The sequence below is a fragment of the Tetrao urogallus genome, assembly GCF_951394365.1.
Source record: "Tetrao urogallus genome assembly, chromosome: 5".
NCBI lineage: Eukaryota > Metazoa > Chordata > Aves > Galliformes > Phasianidae > Tetrao > Tetrao urogallus.
This window is the reverse complement of record NC_136818.1, coordinates 26,343,660-26,368,879: the sequence shown is the minus strand read 5'-3', so window position 1 is coordinate 26,368,879 and position 25,220 is coordinate 26,343,660. Positions and strand designations below refer to the sequence as shown.

General features: G+C 39.7%; 1 protein-coding gene across 2 annotated transcripts in view; it reads left to right on the top strand.

The window, feature by feature from the left end:
- The window catches only part of RABGAP1L (RAB GTPase activating protein 1 like), a gene marked incomplete at both ends in the record, with an annotated part of 181,804 nt that overhangs the window by 15,658 nt on the left and 140,926 nt on the right, over positions 1-25,220 (top strand). For both annotated transcript variants that reach the window (XM_079536078.1, XM_079536077.1), the window contains 3 exons: positions 2,060-2,204; positions 12,708-12,801; positions 16,193-16,343. In XM_079536078.1, the coding sequence (XP_079392204.1) occupies positions 2,060-2,204; positions 12,708-12,801; positions 16,193-16,343 (390 nt within the window). The remainder of the gene's footprint in view (positions 1-2,059; positions 2,205-12,707; positions 12,802-16,192; positions 16,344-25,220) is intronic.

The window sequence follows — 25,220 nt, the reverse complement described above, 5'->3', positions numbered from 1 at the left end:
CTTCCTCCTCTGAAAGCAGCTGTGCAGGTGGCATTGGGATCAGCCACCTGGGCACTGTTTGAGAAAGCAGTTGGATTTAAGCAGAACTGCAAGTTGGTAACATCAGCTCTGAAGAGAGGTGGCTTCTCTGTGCAGGACTACAAATCCTGGGCTATAGTTTACCTTCGGATGTAAAATCATGGCTATAATGGTGCAGAGTTACTTGTGTTGTGTACAGATGGCTCTTGCAGTCAACCAGAGCACGTGCAAGGCACCAAAAACTTGTCATTTTGTATGCTGCAGCAAAATCCATAGTACCTCATGCCTCACTCCTGCTCAAATAAAAGCTACAGATAATGATGGTGAATAACACTCGGAGGTATCAATTTAGTCAAGTACTTTGTAATTGCATGATAAAAGTGTTCTGTGAAAGTAAAACGGGGATAATGGCTGTAATATCCTGCTGAATGTTTAAAAGAAAATACAGGATATTTATGTCTTCATCCCAAAGTTCATTAAGCACTTTGAGAAGTTCAGTCAGCAAAACTGGCTGCTAATTGGAGCCCTGTGACTGTCTGCTTCTGGGAGTATCAGCTTTAAAGGAGGCAGATCTGAATGATTAATGTCTTTGAAATAGAGTGGGATTCATCAGTACAAAACTGTGAAAGCTGCAGTAGTGCAAGTGTTTAAGCTACCTACCTTAGCAATGTCAGCAGCTTGCTGGAAATGCCAGTTCTGTTCAGCAGTTCATCTCCAGCAAAGGGTGATATGACATTGTCTTCCAAATCTTTCCTAATTTTGCATTTGAATCTAATTGAATACACTCTGAGACTGTATTCCTTTATTTTCATGGATAATTTGATGTTCTTAATATCCTCAGAAAATTACCTTATTTGAACTGATTAGATAAGAACACAAATAAGAAAACAGAGTTTTAGTTCTAGTTCATTTACTACAACCATTAGTTTTCAATTTTGTGTAACTCTCTGTGAGTATATTAATCATTGCATGTCACTGAATAATAATTGTTTCCAGAGCTGGAGCTCACAGGAAAAGCTACTGTTGGTTTTCCTTTAAAAACTCACACTGCTGCACCCACTGGGATGTTGGTACCTTTTTTCACATGAATGTCCACTGAATGCAGAAGAGGTAAATTAAACTCTGAACTTTTCCACCTGAAAGTAAAACTAAAACCATTTCTCCGTGCCCCCCATCTTTGCCCTGAGAGTTATTGAACTCCCAAAAAGGCAGGTGAAAAGGATAAAAGCTGCTGTTACAGAACAAAGAGCTTTCTAGGGAAAATGCTCTGCCCTCAGTTCTGTATAGTTAAGCATGGCTCTCAAATTGCCAAGATAATTAATTTGTTAGATTGACACATATATGCAGTTTCTTCAGACACCCACACAGACATGCAAGCTTATATGTACATGTGTGTGTAATGTATAGGTAGTTTGTATGTATATATAATATATGCATATATATTTCAAATAGATAACTGTCAGGTTATTGAAGTCCATTGAAAGGACTGTATTACAGATTCTACTGTGAAATAAAGCTAAATTGTTCTGTTGTTTTTGCTTGAGTAAAACAGTAAAGAGCTTTTCAATTTATGGTTTTAAAAGCATTAGGATTTGTTGCTTTGTTTTCTCTCTACTTACTAAAACCCTTAACTTTTTCCTCTAAGACAGCTGATTCCTGTTTCTGTGTTTATGTTGGTTACCCTATTTTTTTTTTTCCCTGCTTCTTCTCTCATCTTTTATTTTGCTGCATTTTCTCCTTGCCCTCATCTCTATATTTAAATGGGAAAGGTTTTTGAGCATGGTAATTAAAATGGAAGCAGAGACAGCATTGGAAATAATGCAGTTTTATTTGCATCTTTGGACCATAAACCTCAAAAGAGAAACATAGCTGTATGTTACAGCCAGCCTACATATGCCATTGCAGAGGAGTCTGAGGCAGTCTTGCCCAAACTATTATTTAGCTGCAATAAGAAATTTGTGTGTTTTCGGTTGATTTTGGCATACTATTAGAGTTGGAATTGTCAATGGGGGGTCCTAATAAATGCACCTATTTGCTTTAGTCTGAAGGAAAAAGCCATACCAGCGCTGGGGATCCCATTTATGAAGTTGCCAGCCTACAGAGAGAGTCTGCAAGAGAAGAGCAGCTGCTGAGCCCAGCAAGTGGAGGGGGCCCTGTATCATCCCAGGAAGATGAGGCAGAAGAAGGTAAGAATAAATAAGAAAGCACTTGTAGTTTCTGTAGACAGTACCACGATATTTTTGCTGATTGCTTACTCAATTCTTCCTGTTTGTGTCTAATAGAAATACAGCTGTTCTGGGCAGCAGGTTCACACATAACTTTCTTCTGGCGGCAGTTTGTTGAGCAATTTTTTTTGAGCAAGTATTTTTGCCAACCCTATTATTTAGAGTTCTTCTAATAGCAGCATCAGACTATACATTGCTGTTTTTCTGTATGCTTCAGAATTTGTTACTACTACACTTGTGCTCTGCTAATGTGGTAGAAAACCTTTGCTAGAGTGTTTTTCATGTGATCGGAAGCCATTTGCCTTTGTGCTGCTAAAGAATAGCATTGGAATGGCTGGCTGTAAATGCCTGTGTGCAGGAAAAGAACCAACAGGGTAGCAGTCTCATAAAGGGAATTCTGCTGCCCATCATCTGTATGGCAAGCATGTGATTATGAGTTTTTTTTACACTTACAAATCAAAATACCTCTAGGTTCAGTTGGCGAGCGCATTGTGGATTGCTGCTGTCGATGGACACGTAGTATTTGCCTTCTTCCTCCAAGGCTAATGGTTGTGCAGAGTTTTTCTCTTGTTTTTGGAAGCCCTTGGCCTACTGCAGTCCCTTTGTACCTGAAGGTTGGCTTATAGCCTTCAGAACAGGCTCTCAAGGGGCCTTCTTTCTTTACGACGTCCAACCTTCCTGAACTCGTGACAGTTTTACGAAGTTACACTTGAGATTTCTGGCACTGTTCTGTCAGTACTGTAAAAAGTTTTGCTTATTACAGTGGAAAAATTCCTTCTAGATTCATACTTGATTGTAAATAGTTGAATATCAGTTTATGCAGTGGGAGTCAGAGCCCTGTGGTTAACACAGGAGCAACAGATACATTTACTCTTTTCTGTTTACAAACCAGAAAACCCTAATCCAAGGTGATACCATGCTTAAAAAAACATAGCTAACTGATCTTTGAATTTGGCAGGGTGGCTGTTGACTATCACTGTCATTCTATTATCAATTCTAAAAAGCAAAAATAACATTATCTCGAATGCAACTTTTGTGTTAAATTGTTACTTGAGAATGCCTTACTGTTTATAGCAGGAATTATTTCAGATTGACCTTTGGGTCTTGTGGTTCAGTGTAGTGAAGCTCAACATTTATGGGTATTCTTTTCCCTGCTGGATGTTTGTGCACTGGCAGTCAGAATGCTTTCTAGAGCTTGTTAGATAGGATAGGACTCAAATAATAACTTGAATTTTTTTTTTCCCCTCCATATTTCTTCTCACCAAGAAGAGTAAAAATGCTATTGTAGAATTTGATGAATATAGCTTAATTAGTTATAACTAATAATAAGCTATTGTCCTCTTGGTGCTATTACAAAGCAGCTATATTTTATTATAGGGTGTGAGTTCATATGAGGCATGAACCGAAGTTTAACTTTGGTTTAGCTTCCTAATGCTGGTTTCCGTATTATAAATGTGGATTACATCCTAAGAGAAGACATAAAAATACCATGATGTGACTCTGTTCTCATGGAAACTGCATTTAGAACTATCTGCTTAGAAGTTATCTATCCTAGTGGATATGCAGGTTAAATGAGTCACTGCCAGTTGTTCTAAATAAATCTCTTCATTCTTTTTCTTTCTTTTTCTTTTCAGGGTACTAATTATGATGATGGAAAAAAAACCTTGAGTTTACAGTGTCTTAGCCTTGGAAGAAAGCTTTTTCTTTTCTTTAATGTTAAGGCTCTCTGGCCTCGTAGATTTTTTTCTGCTTGCTCCAATGGCCAGTTTGCATTATAAAGAATATTAGATAGACCAGAGGCTGCCGTACCCATTTACAGATATTTCATATACAGATTTATTTACAGGATTTTTCTCTCTTTTTATATATATTTAAAGGCACATACTGCACTCGTAGAGAACATTAATTTAGTTTAGAAACACTGCATTCAAGTTTGGTTTGTGTAACGCTGTGAGAATGCATGACCCATTTGTAACTTACCTGCTTTCTATGTACTCCGTGCACACAGTTGGTGAGATGTCATATGTTGTGAGTATATGAATAAAGGTTATCTTCATAAGAAGGCATCTTTTTCAATATTCTTGTTCTTTTTATTTTAATGAAAGGCCAAACATATTTTCCCTGTATATTATTCTTTGCTTTTACTCTTCTTTTTCTTTCCATTTTAGCTTCTTTCTTCACGTAGTTTTTTCAATTGAAAACTAATGTTTGCAAAGATTGTGAAGTAGCTTAGAGATCTTGTAGGTCAACTTTTTTCTTTTTTTTTACTTATTTATACTGTAGTAGATATTTCTGGCAACTCTGCCATCTAAGGTTCACTGCTCTGGAGATAGCATTTTTAAAAACATTAATTAATATTAATGATTCCTTGTCAAAATCTGGAATCTGAAGTACACTCCTTAGTAAGAAATGTTCTCTTAAATTCAGGTTTAAGCTTAAAGGAATTAAATATCTAATGAGAAAATTCTTGCTTTCTGGGAAAGCTTCAAAAAAAAGATTAAAGTATCAGTTTTCATCCATAAGCAGAAAACTGCATTGCTAACATGGAATTCTGAGTATGACCTGGTAAGAAGTGCAGAGCACCATTGGTTGAACTGATCCTCCTCAGTTATTCTGTGAGCCGAAGCACTGGAGAAAAGTTTTTTTCTGGCAGAAGGATTTGCAAGGAGAGCATACAAAGGGGAAGAATAAGTTGGCTTCTTTTAGCAGGAAGCCTTCCTTAGATGATGGATGGAATCCTGACCTTTCTATGACTCTAATGTTTTTTTTCTTTTTAAAATAATCAAACTTTGCAGGAGAATACTAGACAGCTTTTTGGGTTTTGTCTTCAATTAGAACGCTGTTAAGAGGTTAAGGGTCATTGTAAATAAGAGCAGTTGTGTTTAGAACCACAAAATACTTTGTGTTTCCAGAGTCTTTAAACTGACTGCAAGTAAGCTGAAGTCTTTTGCTTATGTTTTATGTGGTCTCAAGTGCCTGGTTACTAACTCTTCTCCCAAGCTATCCATTAGACTCACAGTAAACACAGGGTACTTAGCACACATTCCAAAACAGGTAATTGATGTTAGGTGAAGGTTAACTTGCTTACCAAGTCTCTGGAAAGAAGATGGAGGATGAGCTGCAAACTGGCTTTAGAACCACCTGAAATGACCTCCAGGAATGCAATAATGTTTGTGGGTTTTATTTACTGCAACAGTAGATTTCTTGATGTTCAAAGATGCTTCATTTTTGACAGCTGGGATCCAGTTGACAACGCAGTACCAGCAAGAGGCCTAGTGAGATGTGTTTGGAGTTGAATAATTTTCTCTTTTAGTAAGGAGAAGTTTACATAAATATCAAGCTGTAGGAGTAGGAAAGGGCAGCAGAAGAGAAGAAATAACAAGGTAATGCTTCCTCTGTGTTCTATCTGCCTCAGCTCTTAAGTACAAAGGGAAGTATTAAACAATAGAGAAATTAATGTGTGAGATATGGAAATTGACTTTGGAGATAGTGAAATTTGACTGTGAAGATGAAAAGATAGAGGAATTCTGAAAGCTTCAAAGAGATCTGAGGTAGTAATGTTTTTTCGGGCAGCCCAGGAAGACTGGATGGGTAGGGTGATTGAGGAGTGGGCAATGCTAAGTGATCAGAGCTGATCGTTGAGGCTAAATTAAGATGCTGGGTCAAAAGTTGTGAGTGGTTAGAGGCTGTTCTCAGGAACTGAAAAGGCAGAAGAATAGAGGAGATGATATTTTAGGAGTTAGTAGAGCTATTCAAGGTATTTTATGATAAAATAGGGCTTATGATCAGGGAGAATGTGAGCAAACGAAGATGATGAGTGAGAAGAATGACATTAGTACTATGGAAATAATCAACTCTGCTTTTTCACCCATATTAAAAATAACTTTATGGAATTCATAGGAAATGTTTCTTGTATTAGCTCAAAACACAGAGTAATGATGCTGCGCCCCAAACAAGATAACACTGAATCTGCTTTGGAGTATTTTTGTTAATGCCGTAAAAGTAAACTAAAATTTAACAAATCCTACGTTTATTAAGCTGTTTTTCTGTTTGACAGATACTAGTTAACCTTTGCTTGAAGTTCTGTCAGAGAGATTCTTAAAACACAAGTGCTTGAAGAAATGTGAATCTGTAACTTCCAAATGGAAACAGTCTTGATGTCATCTGATGGACTGCACTGTACATTGTCTTGGGTTGTCTTGCCTTAGGAGTTAACTTCTGTTATTAAAATTGTTGTGTTAGATGGGATGTGATCACTTTGTTAATGTATATTTTAGCAAACAAAAGATGCAGAGGACTTTACTTATTTTGCACTGGATGATGGAAGATGTTATTGATAGTTACAATCATATTCACATTTATTCATGCAAGTATGGACTTTCCATTAAAAAGGCAAATATTTAAAATGGCTTCAACTTGGAGCATTTCTGCAGTTTCAAATGAAGTACTGATTGTGATGAAATTGCAAGGTTGTACGTGAAACGGAAACAAACCTGCGATTCCCCAGTTTTCCATTTCAGTTTTAGAGGTAAATATCAAATAGGGAATTAATGTGCAAATGCTAAAGCTGAGTCGCATTGAATGGCGAGTTGCATTGTCTTAGAACTGTGACAGCATCTCACACTTGATTTTTTTTCTTGCATGTTCTCGAGGATGTCAGTTTTCAGACAGCGCAGTACATGTGGAAGATGTTTGTATTTACAAGAATACCTCCGTTGAGCAGCGCTGAGTTGGCTTTGTCATCTGTGTGGGAGCAAAACTACTGAACTGAAGCTCTTTTATTCAGCTTCAGGCACTTTTACATTGCATATAGAGATGTTGTAGTGGCCCATTTGTGTATTTGCTACAGAAGGGTAAAATCTTTGCACGCTTCCGCACTCAGACTTGGATGAAGAGTTGAGGTTTATTGCTGTGAATTTTAATTTTGTTATACGACAGTAAGTCGGTGCCTATGTACGAACGGTGTGATGTGGAACTGAGGGATTTTTTATTGCATTGAGAAGAAAAGGGCAGCTTGGCTAGTCATTTCACTGCATTGATGGGGTTGTTCCAAAGTGGAGATGTAGATGCTGAGAGATACTGCACAGGCTGCATTACTTGTGTGAGAGCCGTTCTTGTGTGCAGGCTGAATGTGAGTGGCAGTGAAGGACAGGCATGATTTCCTCCACTTCTTTCAGTGCTTATCAGATGCAGGCTTTCATTTTTGTGTTTGTTCTCTGTGCACTCCAGCAGTGAGAAGTATATTTTCTTCAAGTCTTTTATGTAACTCAAATACTAACAGAACTCTGTTGTGAACAGAACTCAGTGCAGGTTTTCTTCATTTATATTCTAAACCTCTTTTTTTTCTGATGCTGATCATTATTTTTTCCTTCTGACTTAGGAAATGTGCTGTATTTGATTAATTTCCTGGTGTAAATTTTCTGAGGATCATCATTTCATAAATGTATGATTTAAAAGGCATTTTGAGGCTTTTTACCTTCATCAGAATATTTTGTAATGCATTGATAAGTTGAATCTTTCTGAAAGTCTGCTTTATTTAATATTAGAATTAACTCTATGACCTAAACTTTGTTTCCCTCTTGTCTTCCCTGGCAAAACTATAGCTCGTGCTCTGTATAATTTCCTTTTGCCTTATAAATGGAAACTTGCTTTTTTTGTGGCCTTTCTCATGATCGTCTTTCATTTCTAATGTATGGAATGATTCCACGTGAAGTCTCTGTCTTGTTGCCCTGATGATACGCTGCCAACGTCAGCCCTCCCTTCATTTTTGTTCTTCTCCTACATAATGATCAAACTCCTCATTTTTGAATTACTCCCATTCTATTCCCACCTATCTTTACAACCTAATTTCCTTCTCCTACAAGCTGCCCTGCTCAGGCTGCTCCAAGTGTATTATTTTTCAGTTCCACCTACTCTTTATTTCACTTGTAATAGCTTCTCAATTAAAACCCATTAAAAATCCTTTTTTCTTCTTCACACCCCACCTGTTCATTTTTTTTCTGCTATATTCATGCGTTTTCACTCACTTTAGATTGTACTTATTTGCTTGTATGCTGAGCTCTTGGTATCAACACTGTAGTTTTCTAATTTATTTGCATTTTGTGTCAACATATTAGTCTGACTTCTAAAGCACTGCTGTACTTCAAGTAATCTAGTAGGCTTCTTTTAAGGGGAGCAGAGCTGCTTTCTCAAAAGTTGGTTCTGTCTGTATCTATAATGTTTGTTTCAAACAGGGATAAAAGAAGAGTGTGGTTTTAAAGGTAACTTCTAAGAAAAATGAAAAAAACCCAACCAAATCCCCCTCATTTGCAGTTAAAAAATAAAATAACAAGGTCAGAAACACTCAAGCCTACTTAACACCTATTTTTTTGTTGACAGGAGCAAGAGTTCTTAACTGGCATCTATTGCCTTATGCCAAAAATGAACAATTCTGATGCACAAAGCTGCTTGTTTTTTCCTAAGAGTATGCCAGGTACCTGAGGAGGTACAGGTACATGGTGCTGTCAGAATACATAAAGGGAAGGAAAAGGCCAAGACTTTGTTTGCAAGTGTGTGTGTGTGTGTTTTATTCCTGTGAGATGCCAGGTTATGATCAAGAGAGAGCATCTGCATGGTTCTTCTGTACTGGACACGTGAGGTCTTGGTGTTTTGTTTGAACGTGGCTCACTGGGAAAATACAGACATAATACATACATAAATACATACATAAAGTGGAGAGAGGCTGGAGGAAGTAGTCAGCAATGAGCAGAAGCACTGAGGACGTGTCTTTTGAGAGAAGAAGTGGGCAGACAAAGATTCTTTTTTAACGTGAGACATGTTAAAATTGTTTTTAAAATTGTCTGCTCTGTTTAGGAGAAAAAACAATTGGTTAAGTTGGAGAAAGAAAGCATTGAGAACTGGGAGAGGTGAGACCAAGAGCTACAGTAGGAAGGACTTGGAATGAACTTGGGGGGGTAACTGGAAGTCTGTCTGTTAACAAGTGTCTGCAGGGGGCTGTGTGATCCAGGCCTGTGTTTTCTGTGGTCAAGTTGAAAAAAGAGCAACTTAGATAACCTACCTGAACTCTCTTTTAAGGCTTGTTGAACGCTCCACGGTGTTCTTGGGAGGTAGTCAAAACCTATTCTGGTTTTACTTGTGGCACAGGGTGGTCCCACTAAAAGTAGCTTTTCAGGTTATGGCTCTGCTATGTGGAAGGCAGAGCACGTCAGGAAATGTAACTAACCATTTGGAAAACCAAGTATAAAGAGCCCAGCTTTATTTCTCACGGAATGGTAAAAGGTCTTTCATAAGGGCACTCTACAGGATGGAGTCCGTCTTTTAAAGGCAGAAAAATGTTATAGTTGAGCCTGGTCAGTAAAGGATTTTAACTTAATAGATGACATGAGCGCTGGGCCTCTTAAAGTGCAACTCTGTGCCCTCTTCAAAATAGGCTGCTCAAATAATGAATGATGAGGTAGTTCCTTCCCCAGCCCCAGTGATATCTGTACAGGCTTCAAGATCTCTCATGCAAATTGTGTCCAGTTTGGGGCTGCGCAGTACCAGACAGATGCTGACACTGCAGTGAAGGTCACCAGGCTGATCAGAAGGCTGCAGCACATACTGTGCTGGGATAATTTAAAGGTACTGTGTTTATTGAGGATGGGAAACAAAACTTGTCCAGAGGAGAACCTTACTGTTATCTACAAGCACTGCATCAGGAGTTGAAGATGGAGCCATGCTCTACTCAAAGTTCTACAGTGACATGCTGAGAGGCAGCAGATATCAAGTGTGGGGAATTCTAATTACCTAATGGGACGTTTTTAAGCCATAATCATTGTTCAAGCAGTGGAAAGGTTTGTTTAGAGAGATTCTGGAATCATCTTTCTTGACGATCTTCAAGACTCCACACTTACTCTCAAGCCCCTGAGTGACCTAATCTAACTAGAGCTGCTTGGAGCAGAAGGTTGGACCAAGTGATCTCCAGAGGTCTCTTCCAACCCAAGATATTCTCTGATTCTGTGTTGTAGCCATGCAGAGTGATGCTGGCTATTTAAATTCAATTCTTCGGGCTTGCATTAAAGTGAAACTTGGAATTTAGGCAACTGTTTTGTGGGATGTCCATCCACAAAGTAAGAGCGTGTACTGCGTTAAAAAAAGAGACATTATTGGCTGTAAATATCCTCAGGGGCCATGTGTGTTGCACACATTCACAACCCAGCCACACTGATCTGCTTCCTTGCCAATCCTTGTCCTCCTGTTCTGCTGAGGTATGCATTCAGATTTGCATCTGAGAGCTTCTGAGAGGGCAGGACATAAAAACAAGAGAAAAATACATGATACATTCAGAGGAAGGGTTCTATTGCATTCCCTGCAGAATCAGACAGGATAAAACTGCTTTGGCTAGTGCTGCTGGCTTATAGATGCTATACAGTGTGGGGGGAAAAAGGCACACTTCGGGGAAGAATTTGTACAGCTAAAAATTCCTCCCAGGATCCATTTTCTTTTCTTTTTTCCTTAATTTATACCGAAGGGATTGCATGGATCAGAGCATGTGAAAAGTCTTCAGAATGGAAACAAAGTAGAGATTTTTAAAACTGTTTATTCTCCACCCTTTGCCCTGTTCTATTTTGAAATTTGACGTTAGTGTCTTTTGAAAGGGAGCATATGGCATTTCTAATTAAGGCCTGTGATTTTCTGACATACAACTGAATAATGCATTCCAACTACCGTGAAGCCTTCCAGATGAAAGAGTTTCCAGGGCTGAAGCACTGTAGCTTTGTGCTGCATCTGATTGGGATAATTATGCTTTGTAACACTGATCTCCTTAGGAGCTTTGAAGGATGTTGTGTAGCATACTGACCTGGTGAGGGAAGGAAGGCTTTCCTGCATTGGCTGGCGTTGATGTTCCTTGGTAAGCTTGTGCTTGAATCAGATAACAACCCAGAAGTATTAAGTGTAGCTTCTTTTCTAAGTGCTTTAGTATGGTAAGAATTTGATGACAATTTAGTTAAAATGATCCTTCTGTTTGTTTATTTTTACATCCCCATGTTTCCATCTCCAACTTTAGTGTACGTACGAAGGTTTGTGAGCCTTTAGAATTAGGAGCTTTTTGTCCATTTAAAATGTTTCTTTTTTTTTTTATTGTCATCTAATGTGACATACAAACAACCTTACTGGTTCCAAAACATAAAACCAACCTATGTTTGAATACTTTGCCATGCAATTCAAAAAAACTAAACAAACATTTGTTGTGCTGTTGTACGTGCACAGCATTTTTGCCATTAACTGTCCTTGAAATACAGTTATCTTTTGTCCTTGTGTTTTGTTACCAGATTCAAAACCTGACAATGTTTCCATTACTGACTTGCCTTTGGCAATTGCTGAGAGTAAACAATAGAAATGTGTAATTGAAGTCTGAATGACAGGGATGAAGACGTAGCTGCTTGAGATAGCTCCAGAGCAAGCTCAGGCATTCTGACACCTGAGCTGTCCGTACTCTGAGGCCTCTGAGGAGAACGGGGCTGTTTCAGTGCCTCATTTGGACTGGATTTCACTAACAAAGGTGCTGAGAGCTGCAGACCATTTAAATTTTAGTGTTGTCAAAACTGTACTCGTGTTTAATCTTTAGCAGTGTTTTCTGCAGATAACACTAGAAAAAGCCCAGAATAACTGCAAAGCCATGATCGCATCAGGAGCTGTTCTAAAAAGTTCCCATTCACTGTAGTGAGCAGCTGCATAGGCTTCCAAAACACTTCAAAACTGGCTTGTTACTGCCTGTTTGAGCCTACTATCCTAAGCTCATGCTATCTTCTTGAGTTGTGTGTGTTAGTCATATATAATGGCACGTATTCCTGCACAAGTCATTTGTTCTGATACTTATTTTGCTGCTTTTCCATCTGAAGCATTCTGTTCCTTACCGTGTGACCTTTAATGTGGCAGTGTCATTTTTACTGCACTTTGAGCTTATTTCGTTAAAAAAATAATTTCATTGCTCTGAGCAGGCTTTGGAGAGCACTGTGCCACATGAGAGCAGAATGCCACAGAAAGGATGGATGTAATGAAGTGGTGTTATTGTCTGTGTTTTGCAAGAGAGTTCTTTTTATGTGAAACTCAGAGTGGATGTGACTTTTAGATAATTTTACATTGTGAAGTATCACTGAATGAAGAGCTGATTGCCTTGAATCTTTTCTCATGTAATGCTTTTCTGCATCTCAGCCCTTTCTCTCATAACAGCCCTGTCAATTCTTCTGTAGCCTTGTCTTTTAAACTTTATGGTGACTTTACTAATACATTTATTTTGTCAAATCCACCAACCATTCTTTACAGTTCCACTAATACTATCTATGTCTCTTGCTTGTTTCGAAGCTGATAAGTGAGAAGAATTTGTCTGACACATTCATGTATGCGTCCTTAATGTCTGTTCTTTTTTGGTAAATCTGTGCATGCTTTTGTTTTCTTGTTTGTGTCTTTGTTTTTATTTTGCAGAGAGTGATAATGAACTCTCCAGTGGCACTGGTGATGTGTCAAAGGATTGTCCTGAGAAGATTTTGTACTCCTGGGGAGAATTACTAGGGAGATGGTAATGCTTCTTTTTTTATATATAAAAATATAGATTTTAAGCATTAATTTTTTCTTTGTTTTTGAGCCTTATATGGAATATATACATATATACATATATATATATATATATATATATGTATATATATATATAATATGCAGGAAGCTTGAAACTCTCTGCTTTACAGGAGAGCTGCTGTGGCTGAGGTACATTTCATTGAATTGTTTAGGAAGGCTCTTCCTTCTCTTCTTTCATGTGCTTTGTATCAGCACAAGAAATTCTGGAAGGACTGCAACCCTCACTGTAAACTGTTTCTGGTGAGGAGTAAGATGGTTTGTAAGCCTGGAGCAGCATTAATTCTGTGCTTTAATTTCTGTGCTTTAATTAAGCACAGCAGTGTATGTTTTGCCAAGAGAGAAAAAGACAGTGAATTTGCTGCTTCTGCAAGACCTTATGCTGTTAGCAAATGCCAGAACCACTTACTTGGTTTTGTCTTTATAAGTAATAGCTCATACTGCCTGGGTCAAATATAATCATAGGTTCTTAACCCAAAATTGGCACAGTTGGTTCTTCCCTGCTCCAAAAAGAGCTGAAAAACGTTTTAAGGCTTAGTAAGATGCTTTCCCTCTTTACTTGACCACCTTGTCTGTTTGGAGATGAAACAACCATTTATTGCAGATCTTAGATGTAAGGGACGCCTTGTGGAAGGGCCACCTCGATGAGACACCACCGAGTTCTCAGCAGAGCCCCTCCTTCCTGCCTTTGTCATTTCTCACCACATTTTGAGTGCTGAAGAAAATGAGGAAGTGTATGGAAATTGATTGATCCCTGTACACAGATGCCTTCCTCCTGTGGGATAGCTAGAAACAGATCTGCTCTGGAGCTACTCAGGACTATCCAAGGCTTGTTCTAAAGGCCAACCCAAAGAAAGAATTTATAAATGGTTTGAAATCTTACATCTGGCACCACAAAACCAATGAGCCACTTAAGTCAGAGGATCTTTTGGTGGTCAGACATCCCAGTTGCAGTAAGTTAAATACAGGATGAGAAATGAGATGTCCCAGTTAGCTTGAAGTCTAGCAGTAGCATTTAGTTTAGCAGAGTCTCATACAGTATTCCCTTTTGAGATGAATTGAAATACATAAAGGACTTGGATTCTTAAACAGCGTTATGTTACATTTTAAGAACAAAACCTGGAAAGCGTAACATGAAAAAATTTTGACAATTTGAAATGTTTTAAACAGTGCACCATATGCTAAAGGAGTATCTGTGTGCTTGTAGAAAGCGTAAAGAAATAAATAGGAACGTTTTCACGTGGGGAAGTGGTGTGCCCATTTGCCTTGTAGGTGAAAAATTCCTTGCATTTTAAATTCTCCATGTCAGTTAATTGAAATGTCACTGTAAGCTCATGGACTGAGTCAGCAGAAACATTGCTCCAACAGTCTCCTTCAAAGGGCACGGCAGAGCACGGAATAATTGCACAAGAAGATGCGGTAAGCAGTTGGAAAGCAGTGGAATGCTTTTAATTTATTTCACAAAGCCTATTCCTCACTACATCCTAAAGTTGCTAAAGTGTTACTGCTGCTGTGAAGCTATCTAAATACATGTCAGCTGCAGTAATGTACTGTGGCATGCTCAGTTCCTGATAGTGAGCATGACGTGATGAGGTGCTGTAACATGGAAGGAGCATCTCCATTAGTGGCTGCTTGGAGGTTATTAGTATTGTTTCTTAGCATGACTCAGCACACCCCTGTGATGTTTATATGGGAATGTTCCTTTTTAGCTGCTGATTTTATCTTATCTACTCGCTGACTCATTAGCGAAGGCTTTGTGTTTTATATACAATGCATATGACCAGATCCACTTAATAACCAAGCTAATTTGATATGAAGTGTACAGTGAATAGTTTGTATTTGCAAAATTTAAAGTCTCTATTGTATTTTATTTATACCTGGATGTATGCTTCATCATACTGTAGCTATTCAGAGTGTGTGACTCTTTTAATCTGTGAATATTGTCTTTGCTTTCAAACTTCTTCCTGTCATGGCACTACTAATGTGCCCTGCCTCAGGATATACCAGAAAAAGGAGCAGGGCCTGGCAAGGCCTTCATTTTGGCTGACTGAATGATGAAGTTTGAAGTGACTTCTGTTGCACCGCATGCTTAAAATTAAAGCTAATCAGTTTTTAAAAGCATTATGCATAGTAAGTCATGCCTTCCGGCCCGTCCCCGGTGTCACAGTGATTTGAGACAACGGGGGTATCATGGATACCATCCTCTGAGTATGGGACAAAGAACATTGTTTAGAGTGGCTTTTGAATGGAAACAGCAGTGGAAAACTGTTCACGTCTTAATGAGCTGCTTCAGAGAATGAGTACTCCAAACATTTATATAAAATTGAGGGTCAAATTATGGGTTATTTAATTAAATGGCAGCTTGCTAGCATTTGGCTAAACTGTAGCTCTTAGCATTCTCCTGCCAGTAGAACTGAAAAACATAACAATGGTCAAAACAATAACAAAGCAAATTCCTGCAAGCATTTTGTACCTTAGCAAGAGTAGCATCAATTCACACGGCCTTCTTGCTGCACTGTTAGGAAAATTGTCATAATAAATCAAACCGAGGTTTAATCTACAGCAGTAAACACCATTATCTCAGAAAGGGTTTTTAAATATCTGTGTCTGAACGCTGTGCAGTGTTGTACGTGCAGTTGTTTTATCCTGAAGGCATGGGCTCAGTTGTGAAAAATACCCTGCCTTCAGTATTCGATCTGTGTGGTTGCAGCCTCCTCACATTTACGTGTGCCCACTTCTGAGGGTTACTGACATGGTGCGGGGGGCAGGGAAGAGCCAGCCTGGTGCTGCAGCATGGCCTGGTGGCTGTGCAGCCTCGTGGGCAGCTGTGCTTGGGGTGCTGGCATTTTAGCAAGCTGCACGTCAGGGCTGCTGTGCAGTTAGCTGTGTGTTCATGGAGCTTGGAGTAAGAGCAGGACTGCAGATCTTTCTGTTAGCACTTAAAGTCACCTTCTGATTGCTCCCAGAATGTCATTCCCTATGCAGGGAACTTATGCTAAACATACACGTTGCACATACAGTTTAGTTTTCCCTTTCAATTCAGTTACTTTTTTATTGACCAGTTTATTGACCAGTTCAGTTTCTACAGTTTATTATTTTAATTCTCATTACCATTTCTCATCTTCCCTGGCATAACTTGGGAAACCACTATATTTTGCCATTGGTTCTCGCTGTAAATCCTTGCTTCCCATCTGACGAATACTAGTTAGTATGACCCGTGGAAGAAATGTTTATAGCTGATGACTCTTAGTTTTCAGAGCACTATTGGAAAGCTTGAGCTCTTTTTGTCTCACTTTCTGTTCACGTAATTAACAGGTGAACGGTTCTCTGTTTCTCAGGCACAATAACCTTGTGGTGAGACCCAACGGATTGTCCACGCTGGTGAAAAGAGGAGTTCCCGAGGCACTGAGAGCAGAGGTTTGGCAGCTGCTGGCAGGATGCCACGACAATGAGGCAATGCTGGATAAATACAGAATTCTCATCACAATGGTAAGTGATTTTTTTTTTCCCCTTCTCTTTTTTGAGGAGTTAAAATGAATTCTACATTTTAATACAATTTTATTCGGTGGCAAAGTAGCAGAAGAGTGGAGCGTTTTGGCTTGTTTGAAGCAACTGAAGTTGTGATGGTGGCTTTACCTCCTGCCAGGGGTACCTGCTGAATGACATTAGCGACAGAAACTGCTGACCTGTATCTGCAGTAATACTTGACATTTAGGTTTTCTGATCTCTTGCTGAGATGATAATAAGCACATCAGCTTCTTGTCCAGGTGTTTGCTTTTTAAATTCATACCTTTGTTTTTCAGCAGTTTCTGTTTACTCTGTGTCTTATTTTCCTGCTTTTTAGTAAGAAATAAGGATACAAACTCGAGTGGTTTTTATTTTGTTGTTTAAAAAAGAAATTCAGAAATATTTTCCTTAAGAAAAGACCAGTCTCCTTGTGGTACAGATGGTTTGAGAGGACTGCATCAGTAATCTGTTCCTATTCCACACATCAATGCTACCAGTGCAGTCAGTGAGCGCTTGAAGTTGTCTGTGGTGTTGTCCCAGACTGCTTATAGCTGTAATCTAAAGATTGAGAACCACTGGGTTAAACTGGCAAAAACTTTGTGCAGAGTGAGTACATTCACTTACTGTGATTCTACAATTCACCGCAGGGTGCTCATGCACTTTGAGGGGGAGAAAAAGCAGTATCAAGAATGGTCACAATGGCACAAATAGGTGAATATACTTCTGTATGTTGATCAAAGAAAATGTTGGATTCATTGTATGGAGAATGAATCACATGTCCACAGAAAAGTTCTGGGGTAGAGGTTGTTAGTAAATGCTTCCTTTCATAATCTTGTGACATCTTTTTGATGCTTGTCCTGTTTGTCTGACCTACCAGCTTTGTCGGTCAAGTTTAAAAAGTCCCAGCGTGAGATCTGCCATCATGACTTCTTTTTCCTTTACCAATTAATAGAGTTATTTTGACGGTGTACATTTTTCTTTTTGAAGTGGTACTTGGGTTGTATTTTCCTTGGAAACCATTCGCAGGACATCTGTCAGCTGTATGTTGCATCAAAGCCACCTCCATTATTTTTCTGCTTGCTTTCCAAAAGTGGCAAATATGTTTGTTTCACTGTGGAGGAGGGAATGGAGAGCTTCTAAAATACAAATCTGATCTTGAAGCTAGGGTCTCATGCCTCTAAAATACCTTGCCACATTTAGCCTTTTCATGGTAGAAGTATTTAGGTGGTGTGTATTTTGGAAGATGATAGATGCTGCACACACTGGTATGGATTATGGAATGATTTGCTGAAGCATTTGTGCAAATTCAGTTTTCTTCTGAAATAAATCTATTCTGAAATCATAAGCTTTCTTCTGTAGCCAAGCCACACGTAGCTACTGGTGATAACATCACCCAGCATACGTTGGACGAAAGAGTTCATAAAAATAAATGGATGAGAGGGCTACTGTGCCAAACTGAAGATAAGGCCTGTTTTTGGTTGGATGCAATTGAAAAACTTGTCAGACTTTTTGTAGGAACTTTCTGTGCTATATCTGAAGAAAAACGGTTTCAGTTCTGTGTGCTTGTAAAGTGAATTAAGCTACTTAAGGATTGTCATACATCCGTTCTTCTCTGAGTCCTGCTGAAAGCTTTCTGGTAGCAGTATTTTATGTGTATCAGTAATGAGATGCATGTTCAGCAGGTTTGTAATGCAAGTATTGTTCAATTGTTCACTTTCTTCTGTATGCCAGAGCAGAACTGATTTTTCTGCATTGTTTGTGCACTGCTGTCCCAATATATGAACACGTGCGTGATTTTTTTCCGTAATTAACTTTTCTTCCCATCAAATATATAGCTTTCATTTTGATTCTTTCCATTTGTGCATACATCTGGGCAGTTTCATTGTCTCCTTGACTACTTCAGAATTTTCAGTAAGCACGTGCATCCTTGAGCATCTTCCTGTAAAACACTGCAACATGGTAAGAGATGGCAACGTTCTGCATTTGACTGTCCTGAGAGTCAGGTGTGTCAGAGGTGGGAGCACCATCTGTGCCATGCCCTGCTGCCTGCTTGCCCCTGGTACAGCTCGCCCTGACCCAGCTGCCCGCTTGCCTTGGAGCTGCAGCCATGCTGTCCCATGCTGCTCCATCTCCCAGCTTCTTATCACAGCTCTCTCCCAACACCCCGGCCCGTTTTCCTTTCTGTCATCCAGCCTCAGCAGTACTGTTCGGTTGAGCTGCCAATTGCACTGCCTCAGAAAGAGTGAAGACACCTGGAAATCAATGGAAGAAGCTCTTCATGTGGAGATCTGTAAGGAAGAAAGTTTATGTAGGTGCAGGTTTGCTTTTCTTTGCCTGCTGATCAAAACAATATGACTAAACAGTGTCACTCTGTAGAACGGTGTGGAGTGCTGCAGTCATTAACTTAGCATTAGCCATTACTTCCTGGTAATGTAAGGAATGCTGGTCAGTTTCCTTGAATGTATTTCTTGACTATAATAGCACATTTGATTATATGGGATCTACAAAATTTTTATTCTAAAGCAAATTGTAGAGAACTAACTTGAGGAACAAATCTTGAAAACTGTCATTTTACTGTCACAGGTTCTATGTTGATCTGATAGCTAGGGTTACCTGTATTGGGCTTATGATACCTGATCTGTGGATGCATTTTCTGGGCAACACAAAGAAACATATTAAGTGCTGGAGCTTTAAAACTACTGGGTGAGTCCTGGGAAACTGCTTGCTGCGGAAGGAGAACAGTGTTGACAGATTGAAAATGGGTCACTTGTGAATGGTAGCACAATCTCAATATAAAGATTTACTAAGAAATTGTGATACAAACACGGCCTTTCTGTTAGGGAAGTGTTTTGTTCTGTGTTTTCTGTCAGGGGCAAATAATTTGGGTTTTGTTTAGTGTTTCAGTTCAACACAGAAAGAAAAATGTCTGACCTAGTTAGAAAAATCAGTGCTGTTCTTACTGGCTTGAAAAGGCAAGTCCTGTCATCCCCTGTGCTGGAGGTCAGCAGGCTGCTGAGAGCCATCTAGTGAGCTGTATTTCCAATGCCAGAGCCTTCTCATGGCGGCATGTTTCCCATCTCTGCTTCGAGCTTCTGGGAGGGCGAGGAGGGAGCAGCACTTCTGTGCTGAGAAATACTGCCTTACTGACAAGCCACTGCTCTGTCTTTCATCTCCTGCTGAGTTCCAGCTTGGTGATTGCTGTGAGCCTCTCAGAAATCTTGACTGGAGCACAATAGCAGGCCTTGCGTACAATTTCTGTACGAGAAAGTGGGAGTTGTGATTTGGCAGTGTTTCATTTCTGGCATATATGTAAATTTGTTCTGTATAAAAATTCCCTGCAGTTACCTTTATGACATGTGAGCCACGGGCTTCTGACCCTGCTGCATGTGGCACCATGCAGAGGGGAAAAGATGTGCGTTAGCAGAGATAAATATGTATTTCTCTCCATTTGTTAAGTAAGAAACAAATGCAAATCTCTGAGAAAACTGCTTACATGATGATAATGAAGGGATAATATTGGTATTTATAGAGTTCCTGTAAAGTCATGTCAGATCTGTTTGTTAGATGCAGATGAACAGGACTAACACACAAATGTGGGTTGCTTCAGTGATGGAGGCTTTCTCCTGTGTGTGTGTGACAGGAGTTCTTGTTCACCTTCCCATTCCCTCTCAAGTTGCTCAGGTGGGCTATTTCCATATATTTGGAGCTCCCATAAATTAACCAGTGCAAGGCACAGTTTACCCCATTTGCAGCTGTTGTGACTGGTAGTGGTCTTCAGCAGCCATGATGCTCTGTCACATCTCACTGACCCTGTCAGAACTGATGTGTAAATGGTTAGCAATCTGCTGTCACTTGATGGCAGCAATAAGGTAATATTTGCTTGACTTTTTTTTAATGCAAGTTTGTTAGCATAGGTAGAAAATGGAATGTGGAGGAGATTACAAGTGAGCCACTGTGTCTAATCTGATGTGATAAAACGCAGTTGGCTTTGAAACTGGTGCCTTGATACCATGTTTGTTATTTGTGCGAAAGGGTGGCATTAAAACTGTTTAGTTGTGGATTGAGAGTTACATGCATGGTTTGAGTGGAAAATTAACCAAGCTTGTTATTTGCAGCTATACCAAAGACTATGATACTAGCACCAGGAAGAGGAATATCTTTTGTCTCAATGGCATCGTGCAGGGTTCCACTGCTCAGTGCTCTGAGACTAATTAATCAGTAAAGGAGACTAATTAAAAAGATGACTGTTCACCAGCTGCCACAGCAGGTTGGTTAATGGACTGAAACATTAGAGTATTTTCGTGGCAAATATTTGTGTTCAGAATTCTGCATCTCTTTGACCTCAGTGAATCTGGGAGAGCTGTTTACCCTTCTTTGTGGAGTGGAGCAACTTCTGGGTTTTCTGCTTGGTTCCATGGGGATTGTCCATGTCATCTGAGCTCTGCCTACTGAGCAGGCTGATTACCAACAACAGAGAGCATCCGGAATGGCATATAAAACTGTCTGCTTTTCTTTCTGTTTTTTTTTTCCAGCAGTTTTTTGAAAATGTGTCTGTCTGTAGTGAAGCATTCTCATTATTCCCAAAACGACTGGCAGGTTTTCTTCTGAGATGTGTTCTAATGGCAAATACCTATGGAAAATCATAAATGTCCCTCCTTTGGAGGAAAGAGAAAAAGAATCTTAAGATCTTTGATTGTCTCAACTCTTATCACTAGGAAATTTCCGTGATAATATATTGGAAAATGCCAATTTCTGATGTTTTGGTTCTAACTTTTTATTTGCATCTTTATATCATTTTCTGCTAATAGGAAAATACTCGCTTCTCTTCTAGAGGTACTAGATATCAATGGTACAGCTATATGCTTATTGATGATTAAAAAAAAAAAAAAAAGCTGTTATGATGATCAATTATCAATTACTAGAAAGTCACTTTTTCAGTAGGCTAAAAGGAGATATGTAATACTTCACAGAATTGTAGGGATTGGAAGGGATCTCTGGATGCCATAGAGTCCAACTCCACTGCTAAGGCAGGTTCCCTTCGGTAGGTCACACAGGAAAGCATCCAGGGAGGTTCTGAATATCTCCAGAGGAGACTTCACCACCTCTCAGGGCTGCATGTTCCAGTGCTCTGTCACCTCACCGTTGTTTTCCTTCATGTTTGTATGAACTTCCTATGTTCCAGTTTCTGCCCCTTGCCCTTGTACTGTTGCTGGGCACTACTGAAAGAGCCTGGACCCATCCATTTGGCTCCTGCCCCTTAGACACTTATTAGCATTGATGAGATCCCCTCATAGTCTTCTCCAGGCTGAACAGCCCCAGGTCTCTCAGCCTTTCCTCAGATGGGAGATGCTCCAGGCCTTAAGAATCTTTGTAGCCCTTCACTGGATGATCTGTAGAATTTCCCTGTCTTTCTTGAACTGGGGAGCCCAGAACAGGGCACAGTACTCTGGATGTGGCCTCACCAGGGCAAAGCAGAGGGAGAGGATCACCTCCCTTGACCTGCTGGCCGCACTCTTGTTAATGCACTGCAGGTCCCGTTGGCTTTCTTGGCCACAACTACACACTGCAGGCTTGTGGCCAACCTGTTGTTCCTCAGGACATCCAGGTCCTTCTCTGCAGAGCTCCTCTCTGGCAGGCCATCCCTAACCTGCACTGATGAGTGTGGTTAATCCTCCACAGGTGTGGGACTCTACATTTGCCCTTGTTGAACCTTACATGATTCCTTTCTGCCCAACTCTCCAGCCTATCCAGGTCTCACTGAATGGCAGCGCAGCCTTATAGTGTGTCAACCATGTCTCTCAGGTTTGTATCATCAGCAGACTTGCTGAGCTGCACTCTACCTCTTCATCCAGGTCATTGATGGAGATGTAGAATAAGCCCAGAACCACTACTGACCCTTGAGGAACACTGCTAGCTATGGGCCTCCAACCAGACTCTGTGCTGCCAGTCACAACTCTCTGAGCTCTAGTCAGTCAGCCAGTTCTCAGCCCACCCCTCTGTCACTCATCTGTCCCACACTTGCTTAACTTATTGATGAGGAGGTTATCAGTGACAGTGTCAGAAGCCTTGCTGAACTCAAGGTAGACAGCGTCTACTGCTCTCCTCACTGACCCAGCCAGTCATGACATCACACAAGGCTACCACGTTGGTCAAGCATGATTTCCTCTTGCAAATGCTGACTTCATCTGATAACCTTCCTTTCTTTTACTTCTTGGTGATGGCATCCAGAATAAGTTCTTCCATCAACTTGTATCTTGTTCGAAACAGAATAACACAATAACTGTGCAGGAACAGATAATCAGACACATACATAGCAATTCCAGTTTTGTGTTTGTTTTATATTCAGCTAACTCAATATCTGTTGGCAGGTTCTTAAGTTTTACTTGTATCTGCCTTCCCTAAAGGGGTGAGAATAGGATGGCTTTTACTTACCTGATCTGTTAAACTTGATTGTTCATTTTGGGTCAGATAGATTTGTGATGTTTTTATAATTTAATGTGGTTTCTAGGGAAAGAGCCAATCAAACATGATTGGATTGATGGGATGTCTCGTCTTTGATATTGGTTATTATTGCCTCATTAGTGGTATTTTGGTTACTGCTAGAGGTTAATTTTCCCCTCTACGTGTTGTGGCATAACAAATTATATCTGAACTGAAAATACTTTCCAGAAATTAATAAGAAAATACTGCCTCTGAAGAGCAGACGTTGACAGAGGTTTTAATTCTTTAAAGAGCTTTATTTAAATTCAGACTTCAGATAAAAGGTTTAGTTTATTATGAATGTGCCAAGGTATCTAGTCACATAGTAAATGTTAACACTTCTGTTAGAAATTCAGGAATAAGATGTCCCTGAGGTGAATTTAATTTGTCAAGTTTTGATTCATTTATTGCTCATCTGGAGAAAATTTTTCAATTTTGTGTGCACGGAAGGGAAAACCTTGTACTCACTCTTTGTCTCTGAAGGAATTCTTATGTTTAATGACAGCTCTTTGCAGAAAGAAAAAATAGCATCCATCAGTAATTTCTGTGTTATCTAAATTTTAACCTTTATGCATGGTATTAAAAAAATACGTAAAATAATTCCAAATTTTTTTTCAGGGCCTGTGTAAAAATTAGAAAGCATTCTACCAGATGCAGAATTGTCCTGCATTTTCTCTTCTGTGCTCAACCACTTAGGATAACACTGATGGCACTCAGGATGCAACCCTGACTCTTGGGGCACTGTAAGACGTACCAGCTCTAAAAATCACATGCACTCACACATCTGTTCTGAAGGGTAAAGTGCAAATGAGATTTGCATTTGTCCTCTTGGAGGCCACCTTCTGTTGGGATCTGTGTAAATTTATAATCCGTTATCTGCAGAAGCGGGGGAGCATCAGTTGAAATAGAATGGTAATAACAGTATTATGGCCTGAATAGGCTTAACTGATGGCTACTGGAAGAACTGATACTTAAATTCATGTCCTCATAGTCTCTGAATGTACACTGATATATACAATGATACAGTGTTTTGTTAGGCAGAATGGAGCAGGGATATCTCAGTATCTCTGTTCCTTTAGTGTGCAATAAAAGCTGCTAGTTCTGGTAGATGCTTCATACCTCTGAATGAGTTTTAAAGCTCTACTCTATCCCTCCATAGATAAAACACTGATAGCTATCCTAGTTTAGCTGTTAACAAACCGGGATTCAAACTGATCAGTTTTTGTGCAGACAGTTGTAAGAATATAGAATCATTTGATTTGAAAGGGACTTTTAAAGGTCAGCTAGCTCTACCTCCCTGCAATGAACACAGACGTCTCCAGCTCCGTCAGGGTGCTCAGAGCCCAGGCCAGCCTGAGAGCTCTACAAATCCTAACAGCGTTTATCTTCTCAATGTTCTCATGGTGCTGCCTTTCATCTGTAATTCTTTGCATGCTGACTTCCTCCTAACCATTCCCTGCTTCCATGCAAAGGTCACGTAACTGCTGTTCAGGAGGCCACGTTACTCGAGGGATGGAGCTGTTTGAAGGTGAGCAGAAGAGACAAAGCATCATTTTGTGTACGTTGCTGTAATGGAGCAGCTAGGAGTAGAGTTCAGTGATGTTACCCGCACAGCATCTGCAGTCTGGAAATTGAAAAGCTGCACTGAAAGACAGAGCAATTGCATTTTAAGTGCCTTGTTTATAAGGGTGACTAATTTCTGTTATTGCACATGTAAATTAATAGTGACATTAGTCTCCAGAAACAAATGGGGACAGCCTCAGACTGACTTGTAAATAAGAAGGCCATTTGTGCATCAGCTGGCTGCTGAACTGCAGCGGTGCCACACAGAAGGCACTGACATATCCAAATGCAGTGAGTATCTAAAAATGATCTCTGTCTTGAAAATCTGAATTGCTAGTTGCAGTTTTGGCTTCGAACGGTCTTTGTCTGTATTAAAGCTGAGCGAAACTTTGCTCTTGTTCTGCTGTGTGCTTTTGAAAGCTTTAAACCAAGTATTTTCTCTAAGAACTCAGTCTGAAGTCCTAAACTTTCGCATGTAGAAGGCGGCACAGGAGTCAGTTTTCAAAGCAAGCAGTTATTTTCTGTGACTAACTGTTGAGAGCTGATATTTCAAAATCTTGGTGAGTGAGCAGTAATAATATAAGCAATGTGTGTATCACTTAAATTCAAGCTAGCATCTAATACATGAGAGGATCCTGATACCCTTTTCAACCTTAATTTATCTGTGACTTCTTTTAGATTGTAATTTGGGATTTATTGTTATTCATACTTGTTCTGATAGGATGCTCTAAGGAAATGAGCCAGTGTTAGGTGCATTTCACAGTAATTGCTTTAAAGGAGATGAGAGACCTGTAGATCTCATTTACTGCCTGTAGC